This window comes from Prunus persica, chromosome G1 (genome assembly GCF_000346465.2).
Source record: "Prunus persica cultivar Lovell chromosome G1, Prunus_persica_NCBIv2, whole genome shotgun sequence".
Taxonomy (NCBI): domain Eukaryota; kingdom Viridiplantae; phylum Streptophyta; class Magnoliopsida; order Rosales; family Rosaceae; genus Prunus; species Prunus persica.
Genome location: NC_034009.1, coordinates 37,031,352 through 37,052,795, shown reverse-complemented (window position 1 = coordinate 37,052,795; position 21,444 = coordinate 37,031,352). Strand labels below are relative to the sequence as shown.

Genomic DNA, 21,444 nt, shown 5'->3' with positions numbered 1-21,444 from the left:
CAGCATATTCATGCATAGAAGGAAAAACAATTGAACTTCATAGCATCTTCCAGTTGTTAAACTGCTACTCTTTGACAGTCTTTGAACGAAGAGAAACAGAGAGTAGGAAAAAAAAAGATGATCAAGATAAATAAAGAGAAGAAAGATGTGGAATCTTATATTGTTTCCTGACTCATTTCTATTCTTATTTATCCTTTGAATAAAGTGGTGCGAACACAAGATTTCTGGGTAGTTAGATTCTACATATACGAAGAGCATGTCAATTATTCAGGTTCTTTGTTTTTCTTTCTTTTTTCTTCTTGAATAACACCATGAAAAAGCTTCCATCTTTTACTTTTCTAAAGTAACAGTAGCCTATAATTAAGGGCAAGGCTTGCTCTTTTTTGTCATACGATGTTTCGTTCAGAGACATTCAACTTTCGCGGGCAGTCGTTGCCTTTAGTTACTTTCTCCCCGATTTGCCGTGTCGGTGGTCTCTGATAGTCAAACGCATAAATCATGCGAGCTAATGACCCTATATTAAATTATAATTCATAAAATCAACAAATATTAATTATAATTTATAAACAAAAATATTATAAAATTTTCCAAAACTTAGGAAGGCATTGACATATGGGCACATATGTCATTTCATCAAAATTTGGTACCAGGCGGCAATGTACAGCTGCGAGAGGTAGAGCCCCATGGAAGACCAGTCCCTTTTTTTTAATGTGCTGTTTCTGTTTACAATCTGCATTTTTCTGTTTAAGCGACACGTCAAATACCACAGATTTTCAGTCTAAAAGCGAAACAAAAAGAAAACAAAATGCAAAACCACCAACAATGCTTTTGGTGTGGGGCCTAATGAACAAAGAATAAAAAGCCCCCTTCAGAAAAAAGACAGAAAGAGAAGGTCCCTGTGATGACTTTTACATTAACACCAAACCAAACCGGCATAAAGCATAATTATGGGGTCCAAAGGTTGAACACCTTTATGATTTATGCATACAACATTCATAGCTGTCAAGGTTTCTTCTGCAGCAAAAACAAACCCCACACCCTTAAAGCCTGTGACAGAATGCAATACAAACTCTTGTGAATTTGTAGGACCTAAGTTATTCTAAGTCAACCTAAACCTAGCATGAATGTTGTTGATATTGCCTCTTAACTGAAATACCCTAGTAACAATGCCTGCATGTTGTTCTTTGTCAGTCAAAAATTTCAATAATCAGAATTTACAACTTACCTATTCAATGAAAAAAATCAGTTCATGTTAAAATATCAAACAAATTGAAGGCCATAGGATTGCAATGATTCGAGAATTACGATTTATGAAAATTCCCTTGGGACCGAATTACCATAGAAGAGCCGGTGGAGTGAAAAACACTAATCTGGTTTATTTCAATTACATTGAGAGAAAAGGAACGAAATGCTAGAGAATCCACCGAAGTGCAAGCTCATATTGACATGAATGGCTATACAGGGGAAGTAATTAACAGCTACATAATTTAACCTATCCCTAGACAGAAGCATAGGGGCAAAACAAGGTGAGTCAATTCACCTTACTCGTGAAACTGGTGACTGGTGAGGCTAATGCTCTTCTTCCAATTCTCGCTTTCTCCATAATGACTGGTTAGTTTGGGCACCACTCTCATACCCACTACTATCACCTGATTCAATCACGCGCTTGTCCATCCTTGAAGCATCACGTGGTGACCGTCCATATTCTCTTCCAGCCCTGCGGTCCTGAAATTATTCACAGAAAACTTAATCATGGATGAGAAATAAAATCCATGCAGGGTAAACTTTGTTTTACATGCTTTCATGTGAAGGAAAAAAAAAAAGAACAGGGCAAACCTCATTTTTCTATAAAAGTTCTTTAAATACAATTAGATCAATTTACAGTAAAAAATCTCACGTGGAGACTATAGACCTATTGATAAGTACCATGAGTTGCTTACACGCAAAGCACAAACCAAAATTTAAGATGAAACCATATATATTTTTGGCGCATTTGCAATAACAAGATCTAGGGGACTCAAATTATTTATCTCCAAGATTTGCACATTATATCAAATCGACAATTTCTTAAAACACTGGATCTAGGTAAAAGAAATGCAGCACCCATGCAACTAATGTGAAATCTAAATTCCATGCCAATCCTTAATCATCTAGAAATGCTTGTATTTTTAGCTAAAGAAATAGATAAAAGGTTGTTGGTAGTCGCAGAATGCAAGTCCATGAAGACAAATAACGAAACACTTTGACAGCAGTTTCAAACAAGGTTTCGCTTCATAAATCAGCTAGGAAATAGACGTCTAGCTGGCAAGATTAATTAGGGGAAGAAATGAACGCAGACTTACATCTCGGAAAGGGAACTCATCAGCTTCAAGCATATGTACCACATGCCCCATTTTTGGCCTCTTTTGAGCATTCGGGTCCACGCAACGCAAGGCAACCAAAAGAGCACGCTTCAGTGCCCTTGAAGAAGGTATCTCTGGTAACCTAGGATCCAAAACTCCCTCAGCAGTTCGATTTGTAACCATTGCTTTAAGCCACTCAACTAGGTTCACCTGAAGTTTGATCACCAATCAGCACCAGTTATTCTGGTTGGAAGACAATGTTATCAAGTAATCTTGATCATGAAAACAAACCTCTCCTTGAGGGCGGCTGTAGTCCACTGGGTTTCTCCCAGAAATTATCTCCATTATGAGAATTCCGAAACTATAAACATCACTTCTTTCATTCAACATACCAGTACTAGCATATTCTGGAGCTACATATCTACAAAACAAAACCAGATATGTGATTCAGTTTTGCAAGAACAAGATCATGACTCCCAGATACGAAGCAAGTAATAGGCAAGTAGGGAGGTTAAACTCACCCGAATGTTCCCATCACACGAGTTGTCACGTAACTCCTTTCTGAGCCCAGGAGCTTTGCTAAGCCAAAGTCAGATACTTTTGAATTCCACTGCTTATCAAGTAAGATGTTGCTAGACTTTATATCACGGTGAACGACCTTGGGCTCAAGCCCCTCATGCAAGTATGTCAACCTATGATGTTCGCAAAGTTTTAATTACGATAAACAACAAAGATTCAAAAACAACTGAGGTCATTCAACTCAAGGAATACCCTTTCGCTGTCCCAAGTATTATATTCATACGAATCTCCCACGTAAGAGGGCTGGTAGGCCCAACATCTCCATGAAGCCATTGTTCCAAATTTCCATTGTCAACATACTCATATACAAGCATCCTATAAAAACTCAAGTTTATTAGCGCAATCATTTCAGGAAATTATATTATACTTGATCCATAAAGAAGAAATCATCAGAAAGATTTTTAACAAATTAGCCATCAACAGAAGGTCTTGCATTAAACAAAAGATCGAAAGAAAATACTTTATAACAATGAAGGTAAAATTACCGATGAGCTCCTTCAGCACAATAACCAAGCAACCTTACTAAATTCTTATGGCGAACACGGCCAATTGCTTCAACTTCGACCTTAAACTCCTTCTCAGCTTGTCCCCTGAACCAAGCCAACTAAGCCATTAAGCTTTCTCATGGCCAACTCCCCAATACAAAGGTCATGCAGCAGCTGGAACATAAATAGTATATTTTGCCCAAACGCATGAAAATCTAACAAATTTAGTTCACTGCCCAAGCTAAGGTCTCAAATTTCCCAATTGGGTTCACAGTGAACATGATAATAATCTCGAATTACCCAGAACTAGTACAATCCATAGCAAAAGTTGAAAACAAACTCTGCAAAACACTAACTACACCATAAAGAAGCGAAATTTACATACTTGTTATTGAGCAAATTCTTGACAGCAACCATATGATTATCCTCAAAGATACCACGGTACACAATTCCATAGCCACCTTCACCAATCACATTCTCATCAGCAAACCCATTAGTAGCATCCTCAAGCTCTCTGAGAGTGTACCAATGGCCCCAACCCAAATGCGAAACTTCAGGCACAGCCATCAGCCCCTGGTCCCCAGAACGAGCCTCACCACTTCCATGCGAGGACCCCCCTCCCTTCTCCGGGTACGAAATCCGATGGTCCTTCCCAATCTCAATGTGAATTCTTTGTCGGCCACCACCCCCAGCGGGGCTCTCATGATCCTCCGGCTGAAGAAGCAGGGCTTGGGCTCTGGCCAAGGGCTCCGAGTCAGCAACCGGGTCGGGGTGGTTCTGGTGCTGGATGGGATTCGGGTCGGGTACTGGGTTCCGAGCGTGGTCGATTCGGATTTCTTGGATCTCCTTAGAGACGTTCGGGATGGTTGAATTCTGATTAAAGGTCTTGGCTTTTGAGGAACTACTGTTGCGCCGTGAAGTGAACCAGAGTGATATGAGGAAGAGAACCAGAACAATGGCTGCTCCTACACAAATTCCCAAAACAACCCACAAGTGCAAACCGAAAATGGAGGTCCGCTTTGAGAGCTGGTCGTTCAGAAACGAGTAACCAGACATTGTAATAGTCACTTCTTCTTCTTCACATGAAGAAGGAGAAAAAATAAGAAGAAGAATAAGAAAAAAGAAGAAGAAGAATGCTTAGAATGGAGACAGAGAGTCAGACAAAGAGAGAGTATTCAGTGACAGTGGGGACTTGATAAATGAGAGATTGAGAAATTGGGCTGCTGAGCTCAGACTGAGTGGGGTTCACAGAGAGAGAGAGAGAGAGAGAGAGAGAGAGAGCCAGCACAAATCATGAGAATCCTCCACTAACCTTCTTCTTATGCTTATGCACAAGTGTAAATCTCTGTGCGTGTAATTATGGTATCTATTTCTGGTCTAACTTGTATTAACTATTGTGCTCTCCATTTTTATCCCATTTTGACTTCATCCAAAACATGTAACGTGTTAACATAACAATGTACCTAGCAATGCGAAAACTATCGACAGTCTGTTGTCATAAATATTATGCTCTAGTGTCATTGCTCTATGTGGCCCTTTTTACGAGATCCACACGTATTTATGATTATGAATTACTTGCAAAAAAATGTAAAATAAATTATATCTTATACAGACAGATTCACTCTAACTCTTAAAATAAACTCGTCAATCTAAAAGGTCAAAAAACTAGTTGTAGTTGTACCATATGCTTTGACTATAGAATTTGTTTAGTTATCCAACACATTGTTTTAAAATAGTAAGCAAAGTTGATACCACCAACCAGGAGTGGTTCAGTGATTTGTTCGTCATTTGGATAAGACTCTAGGATTCAGTTGGGTTTGCTCTCTAGTTCGAGTCCCAGCAGTTGCAATATCTGGTGGCTAGCGACAGGCTCAGTTCCGCTAATAGGAATTAATCAAACTTCGCACAAGCTGACCTAGACACCTCATGATACTTAAAACAATAATAAAAAGTAAACAAAGTTGGGATACTCTATTAACTTTGTTCATTAACTATGATTTTTTAATTCCCATTAATTATAATTATTTTGTTGTGGGCTATCGACTTGTTGATCATTGGATATGGTGCTGACTGGTTTTGTATCCAAAGATTCTAGTTTTGTTAATGGGGCCTTAAGTCTTGTTTGGTATACGATCCTTTTTATAATGCTTGAGGAAAGAATTAGGAAATCCGTGGCCAGGGAAGAAAATGATTATTGAAAGAAAGGATGAGAGGTGGTGCTTTATAAATTTAAGGGACGGCAGAATTTGATTCCTTATTATTAAATTCAAGCTTTTAGTTGCTTTTCTTCCAATGTTGGATTTTGTGTTTGACTCTGGCCATGCAGGATATTATAAATAAGAGACCTTTTTAATTAATTTTTTACTTAATTATATTTTAATTCAGCCTGAGTTATGTGTCATTGGGATTGGGATTAGGATTAGGATTAGGATTGCATTGTTTTCCATCTCTTAATATGATTTTTACTATTTTCTTTTAAAAGTAGGTTAACATCAAACTGGGGTGTCTTCTTTGGGTCCACTCTAACTGGACACTAGTGTTGTGTAAAGTGGACTTGAAGGCCAGAGAGGCCGGTAGCTGGCGAATGCTCTTGCTCTTGTGCTAGAGAATCTCAATTTCCCCACAAGAATTTGAGATTTTGTTCTTTCCTTTTTCTTTTTCTTTTTCTGTTGGAAGGGAGTGAGGTTAGAAATGTGAATGGGTTAGGGTAAGGATTATGATTCCCCCGTTGCATGTTCGACTCCCTCTCCTGTTAAGCGGAAAAAAATGAAGAAGTTAATTGAATTACAGACATGCTTTTTAAATAAATTTTTTCCAAAATATTTTCGCAATGTCATTCTCTGAGGTCATTGTTTAGCAGTTGTCAACATTTTTCATGCACCATAAGTCATCAAAGTTAGGTTTGGAAGTAAATGATAGGCAACTTTTTTTTTTCATTTCTGTTTTTGGTGAGTGGCACATCTTAGGTTTGATGCCATTGCCATCTCATTCTAAAGCGAGAGTGTGCGCACGTTTTTTTTTTTGTTTTTTTTTTGCCATCCTTGATTGGAAAACAAAAAACAAAAAAATAACATGTTAATGTGACTAAACAGTGTAGCAGCCATGTGAATGTGCCATTTGTTCAAGGGGAAGGACTGAGACAAGTCTAGTGGTAGCTGCTGCCAGCAGTCATATAGTAGGGACACGTATGAGTTTCTGAGGTGGATTGGATTTAGTCCCCCAATCACCGCACTAAACATACTTAATTTGAGCTAATTGGGTTCATCGAGTAAACTTAATTTTTTGATAATGGAGGAGTCACAAGGCCCAAAACAAACAGAACAACTAGCCCATTGGCCTTATACACGCGGCTCATGGTCCATAAACACCAGCAAGATCATTCAGAACAGTTGACCAAAGGTACACAAGTGAAAGCAATTTTCTACAATATATATCAAGTATGTTCAACAGGACAAGAGCCACAAATTTATTTCACCTGCTGCTAGTTTGAATGTGTCCTCCACTGATAATGCCTCAGGGAAATGATCACAAGCTCCACCCGCCTGATTCAGAAAGAAGAGTATAAAGCCAGCAGATTAATTAATCAAGTGATCATTATAATTAAAAGTAATATTTTGGGTTACTAATTAAGCATGAATTCTTAGACTTACATGAGCATGGATCATGTACATGCAACGATATTGATCCGAGGAGACGTGAGCAGAGACTACATCCAGTTCATGCTTCTCTAGAATGTACAAGATGGTTGTCAAGAGCCCTGGCTTTCTCGGCGAACAAACACTGAACTGAGCATCAGGGCCGCAAATGTTCACGACAACAGTTGGCGAAAACCACGTCTCGAAGCAAGCGGGAGAAAGAGAAGCTGGGAATGCATTTGTGACCATCAAGTTCTTTGATGGATGTAGAAGATCAGCCAAAAACGCTTCCCTTGTCTCACCAGCTAGCTCTGTGTTTGATGCTATCAATGCACTAGTGCTCTGGAGTTTGTCAAGCTTTTGTTTTTGTTTTGTTTGAAGAGTTTTTTCCAAGGACTTGATATATCTCACTGACTCATCAACAATGGTGGACTTATCTGCCTGCATACACATCATTGAAACATAATATATATATTTAGACTTGCATTTATATGATCTAAAAAAACTTTTGAGTTTGAAGATTACATGCCTTAGCTGGAAGCTGAGGAAGCAGAGCATGAAGGCTAGAGAACATGTCCCTCATCTTCTTCCTTCTTTCCCTCTCAGTCCAAGTGTGCATGCCATGCTCTGATTCATTACCACCACCACTTGCAGCCTTGCCAGTACTTTCTTTGATCACCCCTTTCTCCATTAATGCAGAGCTTGAATTAAGATATGAGTTCACATTCATCCCCATCTTTTCTAGCTTCAACAACTCTCCACCACCACAAGTGCCTAAATTGGAATTGGGAGATCCCAAAACAGAGTTTTGCTGTAAGCAAGACATTGGGTATTGGCTAAATGATCTTATAGATAGGGGGAAAAGGTGGCTTGGGGAGTTCCAGAATTGAGAAAATATATAAGGGACTTGGTTTAAAAGTTGAATGGGACGTTTTCACAAACAGGTGGAAGGTGACAAAGGTGGTGATGGTAGGCTTTTTGTTGAGCTTTGAGGATTATGATTAGGATTTTGGGCTACACAACAAAATACAATCATGAGTCGAATGCCGTTATTTTGGCGTCCAAACAAAAACCGGAAGCTAATTTTAGAGACTTCTTCTTAAGCGGGGCCCTCCAGCTTTCACTTTTATTTACTTATTCACCCTCCTTCCCGCCTTTTATTACCGAATCACCATCCCTCCCTCCCCTTCCTTTTTTTCGTTATAGTGTCTTCACTCTCAAAGTCTCAGTGGGTACATCAATATTTTTTGGGTTGCCAATTCAAAAATATAATGAAATCCTAATCATAGACTAATGGTTTGCCTATTAGACTATTTTAGAGAGTTATATTTCTTTGGTGCTAATTTTGTACTTTTTTATAGAATAGAAGTTGACAGATAATGGAAGTCCAGTATAGAATAGGACTAATAAAAGGCTATAATTAATCAATATATTTTTTTTTTCCGGTTTCAAGCATTTCAATTAGGTTATATATCTACCTCCCAATTAAAATAAACACAATTCATTATTTAAGGCAATACTATTCTTTAGACATTACAGATTAAAGCATAATCATGAGCTAGGTCTTACTGGTATTTTATTCGTTTTCTTGATCAACGGATGAATTCGAACTTTGAACATCTTTTAACATTAGAAAGAGAAATACTAATATAAGATTACCTATAATTATGTAATTCACTTCGTTACAAAATTTCATAGACACTTGCAACTTCAATGTTATTATCATAATCTGCCTAAGCTCACATGAGTGAAAACTCAACAAGGTATTTGAGAAAATAAAAATAGAAGACATGAACCTTCTCCCCGAAAATAGCCAAGACCAACAATCGTATCAGTGTCATGTTGGTAAATTGCGGTGAAGTTGGAGGACGAATAAATTGCAGTTGGCATGAAACGGCCGTTATGACAGATATGTCATAGGTGTATCAAAAGGAAAGAAAATTCTGACACCAAAACTGCAGCCAAAGAAAAGCATCCCATCCTTTTCATATATTGTCTCATTGCAGAGAATGAGACAAACTCTTCTGATCTTCCATAGAAAACGCTTTCTTCTTTACCTGTAACGCTATCGCTACTCATCAGCCTCGTCCCCGTTTGATGCCTTACCCGAATTCTCAAACATTGGCATTTCTGATAGTAGTTCATATGCCACTGTATATAATTAAGGTTTTTTGGAAAAAGAAAATAAAAATCATGAAGGACAGCAATTGAGATTTGAGATATCCATCCAAAGCTACAAAAGACCATGGCTTTATAAATGGCAAATACCAAGACTGGTGAGTATTTTTATACAAGTACAAGTTAAGAAGAATCAACAGTCCCACAATCGTGTTGATCTGTTACACTAGAAAAATATGAAATATGTAACCTGATCAAGTTTGAAAAAGTCAGCAGTTTGAAGGACCATGGTTGTTTCTTGGTTGAAGAAAAGAACTGTATGAAAACAGGCTGCAATGTCATACATCCGGCCGCTTTGTGGACAATATGTCGACATGTGATGAAGAGTTCTTCCCAGTCTCGCTGGTATCTAATTTTGCTTGTGGTTCACCGTCTCTGAAGAGTTCCTTCACATGGCAAGAAAACGAACAGTGTCAGTTCCCAAAATTCTAATATATTACTTCCGCCATTCATGCTAGAGTTACCTTAGAAGATGAGGGGACACTGAAGGGTCTGTAGAGAGCTTGAATCGATGGTTCAAAACCAAATGTGGCTTCCGAAGTGGGGACATTTGCAACTGAAGGTAAGACCATTGGCTGGTTTGAGATTGTGCATCCAGGGGAAATATTAAACGCAGATTGCATCGGGTTCTCTTCACTCTCATAAAATGGACTTATTCCTCTGCTCGATTTTGGAAATTTATTACTTCCTTCTTCAAGGCCTAATCCCATATGAGGCAACTGCATAGGCTGCATGACTCCTGGTAAGCACATTGGATGCAAGCTCAATCCATTTTTCATTGTTAACATCTGCAAATATAATCAGAAGCAAAAAATATATCAGCTTTAGAATACTAAATAAATTTCCTTCCAAGACTCTTTCAGCATTATGAAGGAGGAAGTGATGAAGGAGATTTTAAAGAAACAACATTTCAAGTAACAGTCTCATACACAAGACAACCTAATTTAGCTGTGCATCCCAGAAATCTTTCAAAGGAATCATAATTACTGTTAGATGTCAACTAAAAAACTTTGTCCTCCTCGCGTAGAAAATAAAATTGTGCATCATCAGAGAACATAGGTGCTGATAGGTCGGAAGATGAGTATAATGGGTTCTTCAGTGGATGAAAGCAACACTTTATGGTGTCAAACGAAGATGCCAGAACAATGTTAATATAACAATGCATACCACTTAGCATATTATACAGGGTCCTGATCTATCTTACTCAAGATTTTATATGATTATTTCGGCAATCCCTGCCACATGTAGCTACATTTTATGTAATTTTTCATTGAGTTTGAGAAGTCTACCAAGTTTCCAGATAAGAAACGTTGGGACATTTGCTGTTTATTAAGAATTACTGCAGCAGCACAGTTTAATCAGGTTTACATTAAGTGCTTCACCGAGTAATTTAAACTTTAGTTCATTTTAAACCAAGTCAGCTAGAATCAAACCAATTGTTACTCAGTTCCACTTCAGAGCAAAGTTCTGTCTTTAATTGTGTCGCATCTTATTGCCACACCAAGCAGCAAAAGTAGCAATCAGTAAAATCCATTTTCTATTTGAATTTAGACAGCATTTAGACAGCGGTATATCAAAAGATCCCAATTGCTCATAATCTTAATCACAATTATATTCCCAAAACATTGAAAACGATCTCACCTGTACTTGAAGTTGGAGCTGCTTCAAATATTCAATTGCTTCATCCAGCATTGAAGCCTTATCCGTCTAACAAAAACAAGAGAGCAATGAAATTATTTGAAAAATAAAGCACAAAAAAGGCTGTAGAAGTTTTTGTTTAAGAGTTACCTTGTTCGAATTTGGAATCAGGTTCTGCAAGGCTTTCATTTTCTCATTGATCCTACTCCTCCTTCTCTGTCCACCAATCAAAATTTCATTTGTCGCATGCTCAAATCTTAAACCTTTACACAAGGAGAAAAGACCCAACCTTTTCCGACATATTATGGACCTCCGCAGCTCTGCTCCTCTTGGATAAACTACGTGGCGGAGCTGGGTTCAATGGCACCTCTGACCGGTCATGACCCTTCTAATTCCACCAAAAGCCCCCAAAGGTTTCAAATTTCCACGCAATTAAGGTTGAACAAACTGATACAAATAGAGCTAAGACAACAAAAATGCCATCTTTGTCTTTTTTTACTGTCTTTTGAATTGGGCCAAAAAAATAAGTGCGGAAACAGAATTCAAAAGTTGCTTCCTTTAAATGTTCTACCTGATTTACTTAGCAACCAAACAGAATTTAGAAAGAAATAAAAAACAAAGAAATACCTCACTATCATAGCTAAAGTCACCGAGATCATTCTCAGACGAAATCCTCCTCCCCTTCAAGGACGTGTTCGCGTCAGACTCCATACCTTCTTTTACCTCTGCCTGGAAATAGCCACCGGAATCGGTGAAATCGAAACCGGACGAAGACTCGACAACCGCAGCAGCGGAGTTCCCGTCCGCGACTCGCCGGTCCTCCGATCGGGCAAACCGGTGATAATCTTCATGCCTAGTCTCCAAAATCAAGACCTCGGAAGTCGTAGCGTGGTTCGGCGCCACTGAGGAATGCGGTAGATGCGTGTAAGTGGGCTTAAACGGCATGCAAGACGAGGAAGAGGAAGCGGAGGAGCCGTGGCCGTGGAGGAGTTGGCTGAGAATGTTCGAGATTTCTTCGGAGTCTGGAGCTGTCCCGTACAGATCCGACATAGTTGAAAAAACCTAAGAGGACGAGAAATTCAACAAAGTGCAGTCGTCGATACTCAGCTGGAGGAAGGAGGGGAGGTTCTTAATTTGTTAGCTTCGTCATCGCTCCTTTGCTTTCTCTCCACTTTTTCTTGGTGGCTTTGGCTTCTCTCTCTCTCTCTCTCTCTCTCTCTCTCTCTCTCTCTTTTTCTGTGCAGTCAGTCCTTAAATCTTTAACAAAGGTTTTAAACCTCTAAAGCTCGCAATTTGATTATTCTCCCGCGCTAATTGTCAATTTCTCAGATACAGTATCTTGTCCAGAAATTCCCATTTCTTTAATTAAGAATGCTAGCAATCTTCTTTATAATATCTTTTTTTGAATATTCTTCTTTTTTTGCTTAACATATGTCATTCTCTTTATACTTAAAATAATATCATTATTATATTATACAAGTTAACTTATGTTTTCCAACTTTACTCTTATTAAATGTATTTAATTTATTCAAAAAAATTTCAAAACTTTTTTCCCATCTTATTAATTTTTTTTAACGTCAATTATTTTTTTCAAGAAAATGTCTAATTTTTTCAAAAAATAGGAAATGTCCCCTTTTTTTAAACACAAATGAAATTTTTTTTTTCTATCTAAACCCTTTGTGTTAAAAATAAAAAATAATAATTAAAAAAAAAAACCAGACATTTCCTCTTAAAAGCATATATTTTCTTTTAAAAAATAATTGATGTTAGAAAAAAAAAATTAATAAGATGGTAAGAAAGTTGTGAATTTTTTTTGGATAAATTGAATACATTTAATAAGGGTATGTTGGAAAGCAAAAGTTAACTTATATAATATATTAATGACATTGTTTTAAGTGTAAGTGCCCGTTTGGTATTGCTTATTTGGGGTAATAAGTGATTTTTAAAAAAATTTGAAAAGCCTAACCCGTTTGGTAAACTGTGAGAAAATAACTTATTGTTAAAAATTGCTGTGAGAGAAAGCTATAAAATAAAGCAGCTAATGAGGTGCTTTCATTTTCTGATTATGCATGAATCAGTTTCGAAGAGACCCTGGGTTTAATGATTATGCGGCAATCATTTTCTGATTATGCATAAAATCAATACCAACAACACTTTTAACAAAAAATTTACGAAACGTCAAACTGCTTTCTCTCACAGTAAATCTGACAGCGATTATTTTCACAGCACAGCAATGCCAAACTGGCTCTAAAGAGAATAACACATGTCAAGCTACAAAAGGAGAAGGTTATAGAGAAAGTTGCTAGCTGCATTCCCCTTATTTAATTGTTTTATTTACTTTTGTTTTTGAGCTCCCATTGTTTTTTGTATATTGCAGATTGAGTCCCTTGTTTTTATTATTTACCATAATAAATTGTTTTCGTAACGAACTGTTATATGACGTACATTACACACCAATCATGATCTTTATTCTAAACTACTCTTAAGGTAGGGCAAATTTGTATATTCAATGATTATTGAACTCATTTTCTCGTAAGAATTTTTAGAATCATAATCATGAAACATAAGAACATGAGAACACAAAGATTGTTAGGGATGTTGTTAGCTTCCAATCATACTATTTCATTCATGAAATTTAAATTATTTTTTTGAAATCTATAAAGATAATATAAATAAATTGGAAGATAAGATATTTGATAACTAGTAGTTACGACTCACAACACGTTATCTCTTCTCGAATTTAAGGCCTATAGCTGGTTGGCTCAAACAAACTATTTTTTTGTTGTTGACGTTTTTCTATATTTTACCTAGGACATTTCAGTTAGGTCCCTCTGAGCTGTTAACTTGTTATAGTTAATTTGTCAAAAAACAAAAAACCCAATAGGAAAAATTCAAATAAACTTTTTTCGTGTGTGCATTTCATAATTTTTGTTACTTGCGAGTTGCAATAAAAATAAATAAAAGTGCGTTGTTCAACGTCCCAATGGGTTAAAAGTCAAACACATCATATCATGTCGTTCATCACGGTCTTATCCAACCAAGGAAGAATTTATGAAGGGGAACAAAAAGTGCAATTCCCGAGGCGCCCTTTTGGTGGCGTGTTATTGTGTTCCTACAAGCTCTGCATCACACGATTTCATTTTCAAAGGCCTACTTCTTCTGTCTCTGTCTTGTGTTGTTGTGCCTGGTCTTTTTTCCTTTACAGGAAATCTACCTACGCCTTGCCTTCCAACCCTAAAAGTGACCCAAGAAACTAACAAAGGAAACAGAGAAGAATTTCGACTGATTGACTGATATGAGCATTTTGATTCATGAACTTGATTGAAGCTTCTGCCTTGTTTCATGGTCTTCTTTGGCTACCTTAGTTGTTCAAAGCTAAGAAGCTTCATGCATCAAGTACAGGACAAAAAGATGAGCTTCATTGACATTTTCTGTAAAACATCAAAATGGGGACCCTGGAAGTGAAGACTACGATCTAAGACCTTACTGCATTGCATAGTTTGAACAGAAACTTGGAAAAATCATATGCTTCAGCACCATGAAGTTACAAAGAAAAGGCTCAAAAGAGAAGCATAGATGTTGATACTAGTTTGTTTTCTATCAAGCCCTCCAAAAAGGGCTATGAGATTTTGAAATTTTAGAGAGATGTAACGAAAAAATCTGCAGCACAAATGTGGTCAAACCATTACAAAACATAAAAACCTAATCATTCATTGATAAAATGAAAAGTCAGTGCCAGTTTTGCTTTTCCAACTTTGAAATTTGCTGCCTCCAATAAGAGGCCTGGTTTTAAATAAAAATAAAAAATAATAGTAATTTTCCGCTTCGACTCTTGGTGAAGTAGTTCTTTGGACTAACTTCAATTTGACAACCACGGAAAGGGGAGGCATTGAGGCATTGGGTCTCGGTGAGCCAACATATAGGCAGCCCAATTCCGTAAGCAACCCTCTTTAACCTAATTTGAAGAAAAACTAGCCTGCAAAAACATTGATGTCATCGACTCATGTTGCGAGGGCTGTAGTTTTACAGATGGGGCACAAATTCTTGTGCTTCAGCCATTGTTTTATGCAGTCGCTGTGGAAATCATGTCCACATTCAAGCATTCCAAGATCTTCTCCATCATTATATTCCTCCTGCATATAACAATATAAATAAGCCAAGCAATATAAAACATCATGTAATGTAACACAGAGATGCAGCAATATGCGGTTATTACCTGACATACACAACATGGCTCTGTCTCTGCCTGAGATCCTACTGCAATATACTTCTTATGTTTCAAGCGAAATGATATGGTTTCTTCACTTAATCCCGTGCTCACATTTCCGATGCGCTCTTCCAGAGCCAATAACTCCTACATTACTCATAAAGTTTGTTTTGTCTCAGTAATCTCATTTATACCAATGCCAAACCAAATGTTTTTTTTTTCTTTCTGTAGGGGAGTATCAATTACCTCGTAAGACATATTATCAACATCAAGTCGCATATCCCTATGCCGGTCGTGAATATCAGCCACCCCAAAAAGAACTGACTGGTCAAGAATCATAACATCCTGACATAAAGAAGCATAAGTCAAATGTCAGAACACCCAAAAAGAAATTATCACATCTGTTAACAGCTTTTAGTTATAATATTCTTATACAAGAGAATGGATACATTGAGTTCCCAAATTCACGAGGACAAACATAAATTCCCTTAAACTTCCAAAACCTGCGTAGAGAATAAAGTATTTGTGCTTTACCAAGACATAGATTCTTTTTCAAAACTGTAATTACGCTGATGTATACACAAATAAAATTCTAACCTCAAATCGCAAGCTCTCGCCCCTACGCATGAGACCCAAGACATTGCAAATTTGCTGAAAAGAGAAAAGAAAAACTTCATAAGTTCTAGATGATCATCCATAACTAGTAAAATAATATGAACTTCAAAGTAGTGGACTAACAAAAAAACTTAGATAAAAGAACACGGGAAATTTACATTCTAAAACGTGAACAAATTGAATAAGTTGAAAAAGCATATATCTTCACCATCTGATAACATTCAATATCAGAACCAAGTAATATTTTGATAAGACTGGGGGAAAACTGATGACTAGGGGCAAACAGGTGATTTCTTAATCCATGCATCATTGCGGTCATAATTATAATCAGAAATTTGATGGTATCAGAATCAACAGGTGATTAAGAACAACTGTGAGTACTCCTGATATTCATCAGAATGCTTTAAATAATGTGTGTATATATATATATATATTTCGAAAGAAAAACCTCGAAGCCAGAGAGAGAGTTCTAAAACATACCTCAGAGACAAGCCTGTTACTTCCTTCGCCAGCACCAGCCAAAGTCCGTAACGAATAGGGAACCCCAAGTCCACCATCACCATGTCTCTCCATCCAAGATGCTGACCTTGGGTGAGAATGATGATGACCCTGGTTACCAGCACCAGATGAATTACCTATCTCTGCTGATGATGCAGGAGCCGAACGCAATGGCAAATAATTGGTGCCCTGGCTCCCAGACTCATTACCAGTAGCAGAAAACAATGATCGACGAACATATTCAGATAATCTTCGAGGAAATTGCGGATGCGAATTGTGATGAGGAACCCACGTAGGTGCAGATGCTGGATGAACACTTGAACTTGAGCCAGTCCGGGATGCAGAAGCAACATTTCCAGGAATACTTGCATTTCCACCGGTTAAATTTCTATTGGATGCACCGGCAGGATGCCGAGCGGAATTTCTCAATTCAGTTGCTGGTACAAAAATAGGATGATCCAAAATGTGTCTTGCCATGCTTCTTGAGTTCACTTCTTCACGCGGTGGAGCATCCCTGTCTCCAAAAACCACAGAATTGGATAAGCTGCCAGTTCTTGAGCTAGAACCTCCTCCACTCCATCTTAATGATTGCACATTTTGTGGCAAAGCAGGAACATGGATGACAACTGGCTGGTTCTGTGAACTCATATTATCTAGTGCTGGTGCTGGTCTCAGGTCCATATTATGATCAACTGGAAGAAGACTTGGTGAATGCTGGGAAGATGAGACACCAGAATGCCTAACAGCCCTCCCTGTTGAGAACCTAGCAGAGGCTATAGAATTTTGTTGATTTGAAGGATTGATTCTCACACGGAAGTTCCTATGAGAGCCTTCTGAACTTCTTCCAGCATTTGAATCAGGAAGGCTGTCAGAAGTGAGCTCTCTCCCTCCTGCCCCAAGTCTTGGATTCCCCTGTTCTGAGGGGGCAGATATGCTTAGGCTGCCGCCTGCATTATAGTGAGCAGGAATAGAAGGCCTTCCACCACTTTCTGTATGCTGAAAGTAACTACAACTTCCACTTACAGAAGACTGTCCTATATTTCCCTCAATAGCCTTTCTTTTACAAGATACACGACGACCCTCCAATGAACAACCTGGTCTGCCATCATTCTCTCCAACTAAAAATCCAGCACTTCCAGAAGGAAGCATAAAAGGATCAGAACTACTAGGAGGTCGAATTCGCTCATTTTCAGATACATTATACTTGTATGTATTCGGACATTCCATGACTTGACTATTATCACCACCATGACCCGCAAAACCTGCATTCAAGTTCAGATTCTGTGGAATTGCATCAGAACTGGAACTTTGTGTAAAAATAGCATTCACGTTGTTGTCCAGTGAAAGGTTATTAGTTGGTTCATAACGCCGCTCCTCTAACCTTGAAGCAGCTTCAGCACTAGGATCCACTGAAGAAGACCATCCAAGTTCTGGTTTCCGCTCATCACGACTTACCTCAGTCTGTGAGTTGCTAGAACTAGGTTCACCTAAGCACCATCTGCTCAAGTGCTGTCGTTCATGTCCCATAGAATTCACAAACCCGACATTCATATCACTGGGCGATTGAACATAGTCTGGCATCCGATTTTCTGCAGGATTCCGTGTGCTATTCCAGCAAATCTGCTGATCTATAGCATCACTTGATGTACTTCCATGGTCAAAATCTAGCATTTCAGGCAAGGAACCAATAGTACCCCTCTGCCCTTGCATTAGGGCTAATATTAATCTCCTTGTAAAATATATGTAAAGAACTTGAAGATATCTTCAGTACAAACAATACGTTATGTGCACCTTGGCAGACCTGGCACAACAAAGTAGAAGAAAGGTTATAAACATTGAAGAGCTTTAGAGCAAGTTAGAGGTACACAATTATGTTATAAGAGTAAGCAATCTTTTCTTTTTCTCTTTTTCATTGGTAAGTGAAGCACAAATCTTCTACACGGGCCTATGTGGAGGCGTGAAAATGAATGCCTAATTGGAGGAAGAGGCTAGAGTGTGAGCAATGCCTTTATTACTTCTTATTTCTTTTAACCTCTTGCTAATGTTCTTGTTTTACTTAAATCCAAGAATTACCAGAATATGCACGAAACCACATAGGTATGGAAAGTACAACCCCTACTTGAAAATATAAAATCCTCCATTACTGGCTACTGATGCTTTAGGGTGATAGATGAAAACTACTCTGTATTTGCACTGCCACTAGAACACCTACTTGACCGAATGGGAAAACCCACACTGAGCTTTGATTAATGATGAGGTAATGACTAATCAACCTGTGCTATCCTGACCTGCTAGCAGTTGTTGAACACCAGGATAAAATGTTCTTTATCATTGCATCAGTAAAAGGAGTGAATGACCGAATGTGCAACAAGCATCCCAAAATGCATAAACACAAGACACATTTCCAAATATCACAAAACCCGCTTATTAAACCCTTACCAGGCCATTGAATTCATAAAAAACTAGGCACCCACCAGTCAAAAGATCAAAGTTGAAAGCACAACTAGGTCATATAATTGAAAGGTGCAAGCTTTCAAACAGGCAACTGACCACACACACACAGCACAGGATGAATAATCGTCAGTATAATTAGAGATGGGCTGATCAAACCCATTTACTGGTAAAATTTCAAGATCGGTTTCACCCACTGACAAGGTCAAATATGGATGGCCGGAAAACCTTATTCCAAAATCTCATTTCAAAGCAGCTGATATGAAAAGTGATTCACCTAATTAAACAAATGACGACCCAGAAACAGATATCAAATATTAAGGACACAGAAGAACAAAAAACCGATGAGAAAGTAAGAATCTTTGGGTTTGTTAGGAAAGGTATAAGGGCTTCATACATACCCTTGCCTTTATATTTTCAGCTCCGTAGATTAAACATAACAAGCACAGAAAGAACAAAACAAAGCTGAAAACCCATAAGCCAAATAGGAAGTCTCTCAAATCCAGTCTTATCAGCAACCGATCGATTGAAACCACAAAGTAAAGGAATAAATCTAAAAACCATACATACCCAGATGAAGAAACCGATCTATGTAAAGAATATGGTGCAGAAAACCAAAGAAGAAGCCCGGAGATTCCGGGTAGATGATGAAAAGACCTCTCTTTTCTTTATTTCTCTGGAGAAAAATAAATAGGTGAGAAAACAAAACAAAACAAAACCCACTGAGAGCAATGGGGTTGAGAGAAAGGGAGAGGCTTTGGCCCTTTGGGTGGATGAAATGAAATGTAGAAAGAGAAAAGGAGAAGGAAAGAGAGATTAAAGAGGACGGTAATCTTTAATTTACGAAATAACCCAAAGAGAGAGAGAGAGAGAGAGAACCAAGGAGAGTAATGGTCATACAGAGCAGTTTCCTAACAAAGTAATGAATAAACATAAAAATTTTAAATTTTAAATTTCAAAATAAAATAAAATAAAAACGAACAACATCACCTACTAGGTGTTGTGTGCGGGGAGGGTTTCAAAAGGTGCGATATGTTGGAGACTTGGAGTTGGGGGGCCGCTTACCAAATGGCTCACGCAGGTTGTCCTGATTTCTTTCTTTTTTGGTGTTGAACTTTGAAAGCTTAAAACTTTGGGTTTTTAGTTTGAGTTTTACTCTCTCTCTTTCTCTTTCTCTTTATCTTCCTCTCTCTCTCTCTCTCTCTCTCTCTATAACCCAACAAATAAAAAGACCAATTGGCGTCCCATTTGCAGCCCCACAGCTCTCTCTTTCACGCCAAGCACCTGTTGCCCTCTCATATCAATATTATCACACACCCTCTCACGCCTCACCATCACAATTTCACATGCCCTGCTCTGCTGCTGGCAGCTGCTGCTTCCCCCTTTTCCCTTTGCATTTTCCTTGAGGAGCCCTTTCTGACTTTGTGAGAGTGCATTGAGCTGTGTTTGAGTTGCCCCACACAAAATTTTAGTTATTTTTTTCTCCTTAATTTTAAAAAAAAAAAAAAAAAACTTGCATGAAGAAAAAAAAAAAAGTGAATTCGTATGAGCACACGTGGCATGCTATGATATCGTGGGTCCCAACTCCTCTGGATGACTTTGGATTATGCTCACCTTCCTAAAGATCTGGCTTGGTGTGCTTTTATATAGGACTAAAAAATTTTGACCAACTATTCTCGGCACTCTGTTTCCCATTTACATGGTTGGAAGATTTTTTTTTTTTTTTTAAAACCCCTAAAATCAATTATCTTTTGGCTAAGAAGCAATAATAGTGGGATTCCAAAACAGAATTTTACCCATATGGGTCATTTTAATTATTCTGTCGGTACAATTTTAGTGCCAAATGGGTATGGTTGTTCTTGATGCCTCGATCATTTTGGAGACAGCAAGAGCTTTAAATTAACATTAAAAAAATTTCCCTTTTGCCTTTAAGAGACAATAAGGGAAGGTGAGGAGATGAGTCTTTTGTGTGTGTTAACTTTGGTTAAAAAGAGGTGTGAATGGAAGAAAGACCTTCTAATGTGTGTATGTGTCCCTATTAACAAGTATCCAAGCAGGTTCTCTTCTTCTCCAACTTGTTTTTATAAATGGCCTTGCCTACCGTTCATATCTCAATCGTGGGCCTCTTTATTTTACGTTTGTTTTGGTCTTATTTGTGCTTTTGTTTTTCTATTCTCCCTTACCTTTCAAGGCTGCGTGCTTTCCTTTTTTTTATTTTTATTTTTATCTTGGAATAGTTTTCCTTTTTTTTTTTTTTTTTTTTGTGTGTTTTGATTTGAGGCCACGAAAATAAGCGCAATGGCTGTTTTGAAAACCATTATTATTAGTATTAATTAATACATACAGTCCCGATTTCTTGGACCACAGGAGTCCAAGAGATTGTGGTCACCCACCGTTGGATATTAATCCAATGGTTCAAAAAAGTTTCTTAAAAGGAATTCAAGATTGAGTGAACCGTTGAATTTATATCCAACGGTGAGTGACCACAAATCTCTTGGACTCCTGTGGTCCAAGAGATCAGGACTGTTAATACATATCTTATTTACTAATGAGATAAGCTTGACGATTCCTTCAACAAAGAGAATATTATAAATTTTGGTGCTTTTTAGACGATGGAGAAAACTTGACAGGCTAAAACTCTAGCTACGGAACACGCCAAGGGGACTAAGATTAAGCTGAGCCCAGAAGAATATATATATAATTTTTGAATAGTCTATGATAAAAATTAGGTTCAATTATGCATCAAAAATTGAAGACAAGGCATAATGGGTTTTGTGCAATTAAACAAAATTACTTGAGGCTAGTAGTGGGGTTAT

The 21,444-nt window shown here is 37.9% G+C and overlaps 2 protein-coding genes across 2 annotated transcripts; both read right to left on the bottom strand.

Annotated features, from left to right (window-relative positions):
• On the bottom strand, nt 1,285-12,086 carry LOC18793124 (probable receptor-like protein kinase At3g17420). The gene is made up of 15 exons (XM_020554089.1): nt 11,485-12,086; nt 11,147-11,242; nt 11,008-11,073; nt 10,861-10,926; nt 9,704-10,007; nt 8,574-8,605; nt 7,400-7,447; nt 7,344-7,346; nt 3,792-4,279; nt 3,407-3,511; nt 3,114-3,236; nt 2,864-3,034; nt 2,634-2,763; nt 2,343-2,552; nt 1,285-1,725 (listed from the first exon to the last, which is right to left on the bottom strand). The coding sequence occupies exons 1-15, from the start codon at nt 11,905-11,907 to the stop codon at nt 1,570-1,572; spliced, it is 2,421 nt and encodes an 806-aa protein (XP_020409678.1). The 5' UTR covers nt 11,908-12,086; the 3' UTR covers nt 1,285-1,569.
• On the bottom strand, nt 14,543-19,504 carry LOC18790907 (probable E3 ubiquitin-protein ligase RHG1A). The gene is made up of 6 exons (XM_007225130.2): nt 19,199-19,504; nt 16,160-17,978; nt 15,662-15,715; nt 15,311-15,409; nt 15,074-15,211; nt 14,543-14,990 (listed from the first exon to the last, which is right to left on the bottom strand). The coding sequence occupies exons 2-6, from the start codon at nt 17,885-17,887 to the stop codon at nt 14,859-14,861; spliced, it is 2,151 nt and encodes a 716-aa protein (XP_007225192.1). The 5' UTR covers nt 17,888-17,978; nt 19,199-19,504; the 3' UTR covers nt 14,543-14,858.